This window comes from Canis lupus, chromosome 15 (assembly GCF_048164855.1).
Source record: "Canis lupus baileyi chromosome 15, mCanLup2.hap1, whole genome shotgun sequence".
Classification (NCBI taxonomy): Eukaryota; Metazoa; Chordata; class Mammalia; order Carnivora; family Canidae; genus Canis; species Canis lupus.
Window position 1 is genome coordinate 43,962,184 of NC_132852.1, and position 14,345 is coordinate 43,976,528.

General features: G+C 39.5%; 1 protein-coding gene across 4 annotated transcripts in view; it reads right to left on the reverse strand.

Annotated features, from left to right (window-relative positions):
- The window catches only part of DPP6 (dipeptidyl peptidase like 6), an 826,229-nt gene that overhangs the window by 268,218 nt on the left and 543,666 nt on the right, over positions 1-14,345 (reverse strand). For all 4 annotated transcript variants that reach the window (XM_072776861.1, XM_072776859.1, XM_072776858.1 and 1 more), the window contains exon 4: positions 5,024-5,118. In XM_072776861.1, the coding sequence (XP_072632962.1) occupies positions 5,024-5,118 (95 nt within the window). The remainder of the gene's footprint in view (positions 1-5,023; positions 5,119-14,345) is intronic.

Below are 14,345 nucleotides of genomic sequence, written 5' to 3' on the forward strand. Positions count from 1 at the left end.
GAGTCAGAATTCATTAATTTTTAGAGACAGATAAAAATTCAAATTCCACAGTCTAATGATTATATAAATTCAAAGGGGAGCATAAATTAAAGAAACAAAAAGACTTTTTATTTAAATGTTAATTTAGTAATTTAAATAAGTAATTAAAATGAGTAGATTAGTAATTAAACAAGTAAAGACATAAAAAGTAAGAAAACCTGACAGAAGCAGAGCAACAGGATGCTTTCTTTATTCTCATGTTTTCCCTTCCAAGTACTTCCGGGAACTGTCCACAGTTCTTATGTATTCATTGTTGGAGGATGTCTAATCTCTTTGAAACATGATGCTGAATTTTTAAAAATCTGATTAAAATTATCGAATAAAGTATGTTGAAACAGCAGTTATGGAAATCATCACCAAGAAAAATAATATACAAAGTTTTCTTCATCCAACAAGATGAGTTATTTGCACAGCGCAGTGGGCACTTTCTAGCCTTTTCAACACACAGAGATGATGCTGACAGTCGCTAATTGAAGTGTAAGTATAATATTGCATTTTTCTGTGTTTAAGGTAATGTCATACATATTTTATCATCTTCATAACTATCCTCTTCATGTCTACATATTTCATCTACTTGTATTTAATTATTTCTCTAGCTTCAAATATTTTCACTTTTTAGATTCTTTACTTATGAAAAATTCCCTGGAATAAGCAGAAATGCATAAATATTTTTACTAATCTTGAATGGATTGCCAAGTTGCTTTCCAAACACCCAGAAGAATGTAAGTGATACAAAATGACTGTATCAACCTAACCACTGGTATTATCAATAGCAAGGACTGAGGTGGGGTGGCTGGGTGGGGTGGCTCAGTTGGTTGAGTATCTGACTCTTGATTTTGGCTCAGGTCATGATCTCAGGGTCATGAGATCAAGCCCCATGTTGGGCTCTGCACTCAGTGATGAATCTGCTTAAAGATTCTCCCTCTCACCCTCTCCCTCTGCCACTCACCCCTAAACAAACAAAAAAAAATTAAGAAGGATGAACTGTGGGTAAGTGTGAAGGTCATAGGTCAATATAGAGAATTACTCTGAGCTGGTGTGTGAGATCTACAGCACAACAGGTAGAGGTCAGAGCAGAGTTCTGTGTGTGGACCATCTTAGTTTCTTCATCAGAGAAAAGGAGAATTTGAGTGACATACTCTCCAATGATTGTTCCAGTTTTAAATATTCAATTCTCAAGAAGCAGCTAAGCACCTTCTGAAAAATTTTTGCTATTATGTTCTAGAAGAACTGGAGAGATGGTGCTAAGTCTCCATAAGAATTATAGACCCCCAAGAAATCCATTGAAGCAAGCAAGGTGTATTAAGTCCATTTTAAGTGCACTTTACTGTAAAGAAAGAGATTGAGATAGAGAGAGAGATGGGTGGATGGATGAATGGATGGATGAATGGATGGATGGATGCATGGATGGTGGATACATGGACAGATAGATGGATGGATAGATGGATATATGGATAAGCAGATGGACTAATGGACAGATGGATAGATAAGTAAATGGACAGACAAGTGAATAGATGGACGGATAGATAGATGGACAGATAGACAACAGAGGAAGAGAAGGAAGGAAAAAAAGAAGTCAGTGTTCTCCTCAGTAGAGAAAAGATTCATAAGGTTTCTCAGGAACCAGGCAGCCATTGTCCAAATATCCAAAGACTCAGTTTGAGCCAAGAGACATTTATAGTATTTTATTTCTCAGGGGAAAAAAAAGGAATACATAACAAAACAGAGACCTTTTTATAATTTGTTGATTTGTTAACAGAAGAGTCTTATAGGAGCATAAAAATAAAATACATCATTAGGCATTTAAATTATTTTTAAAATAAGAGCAAAATATAACGTCCTGGAATTCCTGGGATATAAAATATATGATTCAAGTGAAAGTCGGTTTAGGTTTGATTTCTTAAGTTTTGAAAACCTGAGAGAGTGCCCCTTGCTATCATTCCTATTACCAGCGGGAAGCTTTGAGGACCCTGTCTGGGGAGCAGCCCTAGCCTGAATGCCTACAGAGAAGGAATTTAAAAAATCAGGGGGTGCAGAGTCTACCCCTGGTACTGCTGACTCGGTGATGCACTCATCTTGTTGGAGCCCTGCGCCTGAGCCACCCAGGCTCTCCGGTCCAGCCTTACCCTCTGGAACCACGTGTGACTCATGTCCACGTTCCAGCATGTGACGTTATACTGCTCCACGGAGGTGCCCAGGGCTTATACAACTGGCCTGATGTCCTGTTGCTACTGAACAAAGTGCAGTTCCCACCAACAATGGGGGGTGGGACTGGGGCAGACCCCGTGGTTACAGCCAAGCGCTGAACGCCGATCTATAATCACCAATTCTTTTAAAAGGCTTTCTGCTGGCCGGACATAAAACCTTCCACGGGTCAGTTTGCCTTCCCTTCCACGGACCCATCCCGGAAAATGGCCAGTCACACGAGCCGAGGCCTGAGGGGAAGGTGCAGGAGAACGGGCCTGGACAATGTGACCTTGTGTGTGAGGGTGTGTGACTGGGAAGGAAAGGAGCAAGGTTAGAGGTCAAGGTTGCATGGAATATTTCCAAATCCTGCTGACTACCAGCTCCGTTTCCATTTCTCCACCAGTTCCAGAACTTTTACAGACCAACCTCAAAAACCAGTTGGTTTTATCACGTAAACAATCTCCAACCTTCTGGGTTTCAAATAAGAAGAGACCACCTGGTTAGCCATTGGAAAGGCAAGAGGACAGAACGCCCAAGAGCCACAGCTCCACGCCCGCTCGATGCTGCCCTCAATCCTGCACACTCACTCCTCACAGCATCCTGCTTCCTTTTCCAATACTTGCTCAAGAAAACAACACAAAGGGGGAGGATGGTCCACGGTGTATCTCACTTAGACCTGTGTTCTAGGCTGCCGGAAGTAACCCTGGCTTTAACTTGGAGATGGCGCAACTGCAGCACAACTATTTTATTTTATTATTTATTTATTTAAAAGGTTTTATTTATTTATTCATGAGAGACACAGAGAGAGAGGCAGAGACACAGGCAGAGGGAGAGGCAGGCTCCTTGTAGGGAGCCCAATGCGGGACTCGATCCCAGGACCCTGGGATCATGAGCTAAGCCGAAGGCAGGTGCTCAACCACTGAGCCACTCAGGTTCCCAAAGTGCAAGAATTTTAAATGACTGGCTCATCAGAACCTAAATACGGGACTCCTACATCCTGGATGATGCTTCCCTGGGTGATGGGCTCCTGACCAACTTCCTTCTTCCTCCTTCTTGTGAGGTTTGTTGACAGGTGCATTTAAATGCTGCTTGGAGACAAAAATAAGCTAGGCACCATCCAGAATAATACCAGTCGGGCTGCGTGCATTTGGTGCTCCATAAATGTTTGTAAGATGAGTGAATAATGACATCTTAAGGAGAAAAAGATTGTACTGTGTGGAGTCAGCCCACCAATTTTCAGAGGAGCTCTTCCCTTTTTCTTACCTAAGGTGCTTTCTGAAGTCAGCTTATTATTTGGCTAAAACAACCTCAGTTGAAATACATGATCTGTCACAAGCTATTGATTTGAGAAGGAGAAGACAGTTCCTATTCTTGTATTTTGTTGCTGAGTGCAGCTGCATGCAGGGCGCCGGGCATTGACTAACCTGACATCCTCACAGAGGTAGGGATAACATGCTGACATTAAAATGCACTTACCCTCAGCAATGGTCTGATCATTTTCTCCACTCGATTAATATTACAAAACCATTTCTGCAATTTCAGTATTTTTAAGCGGGTTGAATGAGATTTTCTTAGGGGAGTAATTCTACCAAAGATGAGTTTTTAATACAAACGTGCATGCACATTCATTTTTTTTGGGGGGGGGGTCTTACTTTGCAAATACTATTGAATTCGATAAAGCTATCATTTTGGGAACTACACCATGATGCAACCTTGCTAGGCTGCCCTTATACCAGCAAGCGGTCTAGGTAAATGGACGATCCATTCAATACTAAACCATGATAAGTTGGTTTTTTAAAAGGAAAAAGTATGCTTACACCAAAAATAAATAAAATGAAAATATTTAGGAAGTTAAATGTTCTTGAGGAGGGGAAGGAGGTAGAGTGGCATTTCCACAGGGATGAGGTCCCCAACTGGTTGTGGCACCCTGGAAAGCTCACTCACCAGCTCTGAACTCTGGACTCTTATCTGTAAAACCAGGGGACTGACTAATCTTTTCTGTGGTTTCCTCTACTGCCTGGGTTCTAGGATACCAGAACTCCCATGTCTCTGATTCACACGAGAGGCGTGTGATGATTGTTCTGATTCAGAGTCTGTGTGTATTGGACAAGAAAGCAAAGCACTCCTGTTATAACGCTGGGTGTTTATTCTTTATAACGATAAGCATAAACATACTGCAAAAGAAGAAAAGTTAATTCTCCTCAAATTAATTCTTGGCACATAACTTCAGAGAATGTTTTTAATAAATATCTTCAGCTGTTAACATCAACTCCAAATCTTAATGTTACTTTAATCTCTGGGACACCAAGGTTTTTCCCAGATTCCAGAGCAGTGGCATTCATATCAACTCAGTACTCATTTTAAAGCATAAACATCCCTTAATGTCATCAGAGCAAGCAAAGTCAGTGTCTAAATTAATATTCCCTGTGCGTGTGGAGGTGAATTTTTTAAAAAATGAGATTGAGCAAGTCCTCCTGAAGTATTCTCTGTGCATTACTGCTATTGTTCTGTGAATGTCTAAAGCCCTAGGACTTTCTCTTCCGATTATATATGGTATGCAACGCTTGTTTCCAACACCTGCTGAGAAATGTCCCACACGCTGAAAGAAACTGCTTTCATCTTATTAAATTAGCGTGGTTTCAATTCCACATTATCTTTAGTTGCTCAGGCTGTAGTATTACAAGTTGATTGCTTCTGCTTGGCTCTACTAAAAGTTGAAACCTAAAGTCATTTTCTGCTTTATTGACTTGCAGGAGGGAAAACTGAAATTATCCTGGTCATTAGAGAGAGTACTTACAATTTTTTTGCCTTCTATTAACACTGTAGAAGTATTTGTTTCAACATTCCGCAGTATCACACTTCCTTTCTGCTCTCTATAGATGAATTCTTTATCTGCAAGAGAGGAAATAAAAAAAGAAACACGAAACATTAAGGAACTCGGTAGGCTTCTCTGATGGACACCTTCACCAAAGGAACCAACTAGTTCTAACAAAAATAGATTCCATGTTGCATCAAAGGATCCTTTTAACCTGGGAAAGTATATTCAGTTACTCTCCACGTAACCTCACGTAAGGCTTCTTTCTGAGTCTTTTCTCCTCCTCTACACGCTGACATATAAAGCACTAGTGCACACGCCCATAAGGTCTTTTGGACATTCTTGAGCTTTCTTGAGTAGAACACACCACTGGGTGGACAAAACAGAGCAGATCAAGAAACTGGCTATCAAAAGGCAGAGGCAATATTTGGCAGGGAGGGGAGCAATCTCCCGTATCTGGAGCTTGGGTGAAAGCCGTACCTGCACTCATGCTCACACCTGCACCTGCATCCTGCGAGAAGTCCAGGTAAGTCCACACCCTTCCCTGCTACACCTGGAGGAGCTGGCCGTGTCTGGGTCACGCATATCCTCGAATCCATACACCCCTCCTCAGTATAACCAACCGAGATTTCAAATATCCCCTCGGGAAATTTATAATAAAACACCTACACTTGAGATCAGCATGGTTGTAGAGGTACATCCGCAGGCACCAAGGCGTGTGTGTGCCTACTGTGAATGAAAAAGTAGATTTTCTGAAGGACGGGATGGCTGGTGGAGAGGCAGGAGCCACAACAGGGAGGAGAAACACTGTCTTTCTGAGTGAAGGTGGTAATAAGGAGCCAGTGTGATGCTCAGGGCATCTCACACAGGAATCAGCTGCTGAATGAACAACACCGTGCAGACTGCATTAATTCAAATGATATTATATCATTTCTACTCTTTATTCTAATTTCATAGGATCCCATTCTTTTTTTCATTCTGTTCTGCTACTTGCTTTGGTTTTAATTCTCTCTTCTTTTTCCAGCATAAGGTGGAAGCATACACCGTTGGCTTGATTTCCTGTCCTTTCTAATAAAACTAGCAAAGCTAAAAATTTCCCTCTATGGATGGCGTTGGCTACATCTCACAAATTTTGATATCCTGAGTTACATTATTATTCAGTTCAAATTATTTCTAATTTCTCTCACAATGTCTGCTTGGCCCAGTGATTATTTAGAAACATGTTGTTCAATTTGCAAGTGTATAAAGTTATTCTGGCCCTCTTATTTTTATAGATTTTCTAATTTAAATTCACTGGATCAAAGAATACTCTGTACATGATTTCAGTCTTTTAAAACACATTAATATGTTTTTGTGGTCCATAATACAGTCTATCCTCGTAAATGTTCCACATGCACATTTAATGAGATTATTTATATGGCTGCATCTAGTCTAGTGTGTGTGTGTGTGTGTGTGTGTGTGTGTGTGTGTGGTTTGTTTCCACTCATCTCCTCCACTTCTTATTTCTGGCTTTCATTTTATTGTTGGGTATTTTTCAGAATTTGAATTTTCCTATTTTAGCTGTATTTCTTTGGGTTTCTTTTAGTGTTTGTCCTAGGGATTAGAATATATACTCAACTTTTCAGTCTACAATGAGTTCATAATGTACCACTTCTCATGAAATGCAGAAATCTATCAAGGTTTCAGTCCATTCCCAGTCCTGTGTTGTTATCATTGTTATGTGTATTCCATCAAGATACTTTACATATTCCAGCAGGTGTCATAATTATTGTTTGTAACAGTACATCATTTCTAAAGAGATTACGAAGAAAAAGTCAAAAAAGAAAACAATGCCTTTTGCATCTGCCAAATATTTGACATTTCTGATGCTTTTTATATATCATAAAGAATCTGAGTTTTTATGAGGTATCACTTTTCTACCTCTTGAGAACTTCCTTTAAGATTCTGGTTTCTGGATCTGCAGGCAACTGATTCCTTGAACTTGGTTTTACCTGAAAATGTCTTCGATTAGCTTTCTTTTTTGAAGGATATTTTCTCTTTTTTAAAAAATTAAAAAAAAATTTTTTTAAGTCGGCTCCATGCCCAGCATGGAGCCCAACATGGGTCTTGAACTCATGACCCAGAGATCAATACCTGAGCTGAAGTCAAGAGTCAGATGCTTAAGTGACTGGGCCACCCAAGTGCTCTGAAGGATATTTTCTCATAATACAGATTCCTAGGTTGATAGTTTTTATGTTTTTCTTTTGAAATTTTGTTCTATTTTCTTCTGGTCACCATGGTTTCTAATGAGAAGTCAGCTATTAATTGAATTGTTATTTTCCTGCATCCTCTTCCTATGGATTTTTTTTTTTCCGTTTTCAAGATTGATTTGTGGTCTTTGGTTTCCAACAGTCCAACTACAATGCACTTTTGATTGGGCTTCTTTGTATTTATTCTGTGATGTTTGTTAAGCATCTTGTATCTGCAAATCCATGTCTTCATAAAATCTTTAGTCATTAATTTGTCAAATATTTTTTCCTATTTATCTATCTACTCTCCTGTTACCCCAACTGCACATATATTGAGAAACTAGATATTATTTAAGAGTCTTTGATGCTCTATGCATCGTTTTTTTTCCTCTGTTCACTCTGAATAATTTCTATTGATCTATCATGAAAGCCACTATGTCTTTTCTTTGTCACGAGTATTTTACTACAGACTCCATCCAGTGCATTTTTTACGTTTCAGCATCTGTGTTCTTATGCTTAGGATTTGCCATTTTGTTCTTTTTACTACTTCCATTTTTCTACAGAGATTCTCATTTCCCTGCTGAGATTTTCATTCACTAAAAACATGCTCATGTTAATTCATTAAGCATAATTATATTTTTAAGATCTTTGTCTATCAGTTTAACAATCTTTTCATTTTGGGGTCAGACTCAATTAATTTTCTTTTATGTTGAAAGTGTGATCCTTTTTTTGGTTCTTTGTAAGTAGGGAAATCTTGCTCTAGATCCTACACATTATGGATATCAGTCTGGACATTCTGGGCTTTGTTAGTATTCTCTAATGAGTGTGGTTGCCTATGCTATGCCAGGTCATTTTCTTTGCTAGGTGTGGACTGCCAATGTTGGGCAGCAGCTTTATTCTCAATTCAGATATTTTACCTGCAGCCGAACTACTTTGATTCTTTTCCCTGCGTGTGTCAGGCTCACAGGTCAGAGACACTACTGCGCCTTTACTTTCTGTCTTATTAATGTCTGTTCTATCCTGCCTCATTATCCCCACTTCTGAACTTTTAAGTTTGACACTTAGCTTATTAATTTCAGCACTTCTACTTCTCTAATATAATCACAACTGTGCTATAAATTTCCTTAATTATGTCTTTGTTTGAGTCTACAAGTTTTAATGGGTAGTATTCTCATTATTGCTTTGTTCTATGCATTTTTAGTTTCCATCATGATTTCTTCTCCAACCTAGGAGTTATTCGGAACTTCCAATTTGCAAATGTATGCGAAACACTCTTCTTTATCTTTTTGTTATTGACTTGTAATTTATGACATGTGTTAGAAAAACTTGTATTGCTAATTCTTTGACATTTGTTAAGTCTGGCTTATAGCCTGATGCATGATTCATTTTTGTAAAAGATTTCTTGAGAGAATGGATATTCTCTAATTGTAAGATGGAGGGTTCTATATATACGGTCTTTAAGTTAACCATGCTGGTTATATCATTAAATTGCCTCACTCCTAGCTTATTTTTTGTGTTCTTTACCTTTTATTAAGAAAAAAACAGTATATTGAAATTTTATAGTATGATGATGGATTGATTAATTCTCCCCGGTTAATCTTCCACATTTTGTTTTATACCTTTTGTAACTCATCAGGCGAGTTCAAGTTTATAATTTTTTTTATCTTATTAGTGATTTGTAAGGTTTACTTTTTAACTTTATTTTCTATTCCTAATAATGTTTTTAAAAATCATTTCTGTTTTATAGAATAGGTAAAATAATAATCTATGCCTTGTATTGCAGGTGTAAAGATTCAATGCCATATGTACATAATACCTGAGATGAGCTTGACACAGTGCCTGGCCCAGGGCAGGCTCTCAGCAGGTGTCAGCTGCTGCTCTTCTCTCAGTAGAAGATTTGGAGTCATCTCTGCCTCCTTGTCATCTCTCATCCTCAATATTCCATCCCTTACCTGCGCATACCCCCTTTGAAGGCTTCTCAAACCACCTCGTCCTCTTGCCTTGCAGTATTCCTGCCCTGTGTTTGACCACCACCACCTTCACCATGGATGCCTCCAGTGGCCTTCCCATGGCACAAGCTCCCTTGGTTCTACGCTCTGTGCACCCGAGGTCACGTCTCTCTCTTAAAACTTTTTTTTTTTTCTGGGTCTTTTGGCTAAAACTGCTTTGGCCAAACTCCTTAGCCTGACATTCAAGGTCCTTTGCATTCTGGCCTGGGTTTCTCTTCCCATTTTAATTTGCTGCCACCCCCCATTAAGCATCTTAAACCACGTGGTGCCTTCCATGCCTCCCAGATTCTTCAGGCCACTGCCTGGTCCTCAATGCCCTTCTTCCATTTGTGCCAGGGGAGATCTATCTGGGCTTATTAGCACAGAGGCCTCTCCTTTGCAAGGATTTTCATGCTTCTGCCAGGCAGGTTTAGCTCCTCTCTGCTATGCTCCACCCTAGTCCTCCTTCTCTATGCTCATACAGCCTGCTGTTCTTTGTTGACTGTTAGGACCATCACCTTCATGAGTGAGCCTGATGCAAGGGGAGAGGCCACACGTTCTTGAGTTCCTACCTCTAAAACCGAAGGTAGTGGCTAACAGGAAAATAGATGCTAAAATGCGTGATGCATTCACCAAATTAATACCGTCATGTGTCTGATCACCAAATATGTAACCAGCACATGACAAGGTAGGGAGACCTGCTGTGTGAGAGAGACTGCTCCAGGTCAATGAGGTCAGAGGAAGGAGGCATGGATATGGTAGTTTTGCAAATTATACCTTTTGTGCCTCATGAGATTCTGGTATAGCTATTTTATTCCCTCACTGCAGTGCAGCAAGATGCCTCAGAGGGAAGGCAAAGTGCATTTGGATGCTCTGAGGACAGGAATGTGAAACTGAAAAGCCAGGCTCAATGGGGATTCTAAGAAACACAGAGTGTGATGTTGTTGGGAAATGATCTCCCAAAGAAAGTCTTGCATAGCATCACCCGTTGCTACTTATTTTTCATATGTCAAGCATTCAGCAGGCTGCATTTAAAATATATCATTAATTGTTCTGTGTACTTCAGTAATTCTTCAAAGCTAAATAATTAAAGAAGGAATGAAACTGTGTTGGTAGCTAGCACAAGTAAGACAATTGCTTTTCATTTTATTTTTTCCCCAAATTGTGATACAAAAATATGTAGCAATGTAACATGTTGTATTTCTCGCTCTTCCAAAAATAAGATAAAATTCCAGTCATTTCCTCTGAGTATCATATGTCAGCTGACTTCAGGTGTGACTTATTTTTGCCTGACAGTCATGTATTTTTTTTTAAATTTTTATTTATTTATGATAGTCAGAGAGAGAGAGAGAGAGAGAGAGAGAGGCAGAGACACAGGCAGAAGGAGAAGCAGGCTCCATGCACTGGGAGCCCGATGTGGGATTCGATCCCGGGTCTCCAGGATCGCGCCCTGGGCCAAAGGCAGGCGCCAAACCGCTGCGCCACCCAGGGATCGCCCCCTACAGTCATGTATTTTTTAGAAACATTTCAAAGGTCTTTCCCATGATGAAAGAATTTAAAATGTATGGCTTCATGGTACTATAGATTCCTTAGCCATTGAGATATGCAGTCCTCATTGCCAAATATGACTTGTACATGCTAGCTGGTCCTGAAGAGCACCCTTGATTATATAAGTATTACAAGGAATTGCTTCAGAGGAATAGACTTTAATTTCAAAAACATACTGTACATAATAAATCTGCCTTTTCTCTATTCCTTTTAGCTTTAAATACTCGCTAATGGAAACAATGCTCTATCCTATATATTGCTTATTTTATTTTCTTCTCAGATATGAGTTACTTGTATTCATGTTTTCTGATAACACATAAGCATACAACATATCTCCTAAGAAAGTGGACATCCATATGATGGTCATAAAATGTAAAAAACTGGTCTGTAATCACTAGCACCCACATTAAGGTCCAGAAATAACATTTCCCACTAAACAAAATCGTATGCCCATGAATTGGCCATGTTCCCTGACTTAAGGATGTGTACAATTAAAATAGCCAGTCAGATGATAATTAGTATATGTTGGCTTTAGTCAAGTTCCACATTAACCACAGCATTGTGTAATCAGACATGATCCTACGCACATAAGTAATTCTATTAATGTTATGAGAAAGTAAAATTTACATACAAGAAAAAACAGATTATCCACATTTAAAATCATTACACTCAGTTCAAAGCTAAAACCCTGTACAGTTAAATCTGTATCAGAAATATCAATAGGGACACATGTTTGTTTCTTTTTTATAGTATCTGTGTGATAGTTTTGTCCACAGAAGGTGTCTAGAAGCATGGTTATCTCAGATACTCAGATTTGGGTTTCTAGGCACCATTCTCATTAAAAAGAACAGGAACAGTAAAGAAATGGGCATTTCTAGATCCAAGGTACACAAAGGACAAAATGAACCTGGACTAGCTCTGTGGCCAGGAAGCAAGTATTCAGGGACCAATGGGGACACAGACCATAAGACCACAGCAGGCTGCAAACATAGCCCTAATTCTTCACCCCATCCCACCCACAGGCTTTGTGTCTAGCTTTGCTAGACACAAGAGGTTCTTCCTCTTGAATGTGGGCCCAGATGTGTGACTTGACTGGGTCACTGGAGTTTGAGCAAGCGGACACCTGAAGAGTACCTGCACAGTCTGAGCTGCCCTCTCCTGGTTTCTGCCATGGCTATGTCTTTTGACCCCTGGCGCATAGCTGAGTTCTCCAGTCATCGAGAAGAGGCCATTCCAGATCAGCCAGTGGCCAGCGGGTTGTCCAGCCCCGGGAGAAAATAAGCCAGCAGATAAGCTGAATTTTCTCACCAACCACTAGCTGACAAGCAGCAGTGTGAAAGAGAAATGCTTATTCTGTGTGTCACTGAAGGTGTGTGGTTGTTTGTTACACAACACTCTCGTGGCACTAGGTACAAGCACAGAATAGCCAGTAGGAGGGCTCTCAGGTCCGAGGTTGGTGAAATTTGAACATCAAAAAAAAATACCATAATTAAGTAAAACACACTGAATATATGAAACAATTCATGAATCCATAATAGAACTCACAGAAGTTAAAAAAAAAAAAGCATTTTCCACAGATGGAGGTAACTATGACATCCAGCCCTTACTCTGAAACTGGTAATTAAAAATGTCTATGCTACCTCAAAGCAATCTATACATTTAATACAATCTCTATCAAAAAACCACCAGTATTTTTCACAAAGCTGGAACAAACAATCCTGAAATATGTACGGAACCACAAAAGCCCCTGTGTAGCCAAACCAACCTTGAAAAAGAAAAGCAAAGCTAGAGACATCACAATTCTGGACTTCCAGCTCTATTACAAAGCAGTGATCATCAAGACAGTGTGGTACTGGCACAAAAACAGGCACAGATCAATGGAACAGAACAGAGAACCCAGAAATGGACTCTCAACTCTATGGTCAATTAATCTCTGACAAAGCAGGAAAGAACATCCAATGGAAAGAACATAGTCTCTTCAACAAACGGTCTTGGGAAAACTGGACAGCCACATGCAGAAGAATGAAACTGGACCACACACAAAAATAAATTAATAATGGATGAAAGACCTCAATCTGAGATAGGAAACCATCAAATTCCTAGAGGCAACACAGGCAGTAACGTCTTTGATGTCAGCCATATCAACTTCTTATTAGACATGTCTCCTGAGGCAAGGGAAACAAAAGCAAAAATAAACTATTGAAACTACATCAAAATAAAAAGCTTCTGCACAGTGAAGGAAACAATCAGCAAAACCAAAAGGGAATCTACAGAATGGGAGAAGATATTCACAAATGACATTTCTGATAAAGGGCTCATATCCAGAATATATGAAGAACTTACAAAAGTCAACTCTCCAAAACCAAATAATCCAGTTCAAAAATGGGCAGAAGACATGAACAGACATTTTTCCAAACAGACAGCCATATGGCTAATAGAATCATGAAAAGATGCTCAGTATCACTCATCATCAGGGAAATACAAATTAAAACTACAAAATACCATTTCACACCTGTTCAAATGACTAAAATCAACAACACAGGAAACAACAGGTATTGGTGAGGATATGTACTGTTGGTGGGAATGCAGCCACTCTGGAAACTGTAGGAAGTTTCCTCAAAACGTTAAAAATAGAACTACCCTAAGATTCAGCAATTGCATTACTGGGTATTTACCCCAAAGGATACAAAAATACTGATTCGAAGGGACACCTGCACCCGATGTTTATAATAGCACTATTGACAGTTGCCAAATTAAAGAAAGAGCCCAAATGTCTGCTGACCAATGAATGGATAAGGAAGATGTGGTTTACACATACAAGGGAATATTGCTTAGCCATCAAAAAGAGTGAACTCTTGCCATTTGCAACAACATGAATGGAGCTAGAGAGTATTATGCTAAATGAAATAGAGAAAGACAAATACCATATGATCTCACTAACAGGTGGAATTTAAGGAACAAAACAAATGAACATAGGGAGAAATAATAGAGAGACAAACCAAGAAACAGACTCTTAACTACAGAGAACACACTGCTAGTCACCAGAAGGAAGGGGGGCACGGGGGGTGAGAGGGAATAGGGGAAACAGGTGATGGGGATTAAGGAGGGCGCCTGCCGTGACACACACCAGGTGATGTATGGAAGTGTGGAATCACTAAATTCTACCCCTGAAACTAATATTGCTGTATGTTGACTAGCTGGAATTTAAATAAAAATTTGGAGAAAAAAATAAAAATGATTAATCAAGGGTTCATCCTGCTGTTTCAGTAGTGCAGGGGGATGATACAGAGCCTGTTTAGGAGGGGGATATCCTCCTTCAGAAGACTGCTGCTCATAAATGTGGAAGGAATGATGAATTTAGGAGATCACAATTCGCAGCCCCCACTAACATCACCTGATGCAGGTAAGGATCATCAATTGATGCTAAACTCATTCTGAGAAAGTTGATGGGATATTTTTCTTTTTTTTAAGATTTTATTTATTTATTCATGAGAGACACTGAAAGAGAGGCAGAGACACAGGCAGAGGGAGAAGCAGCCT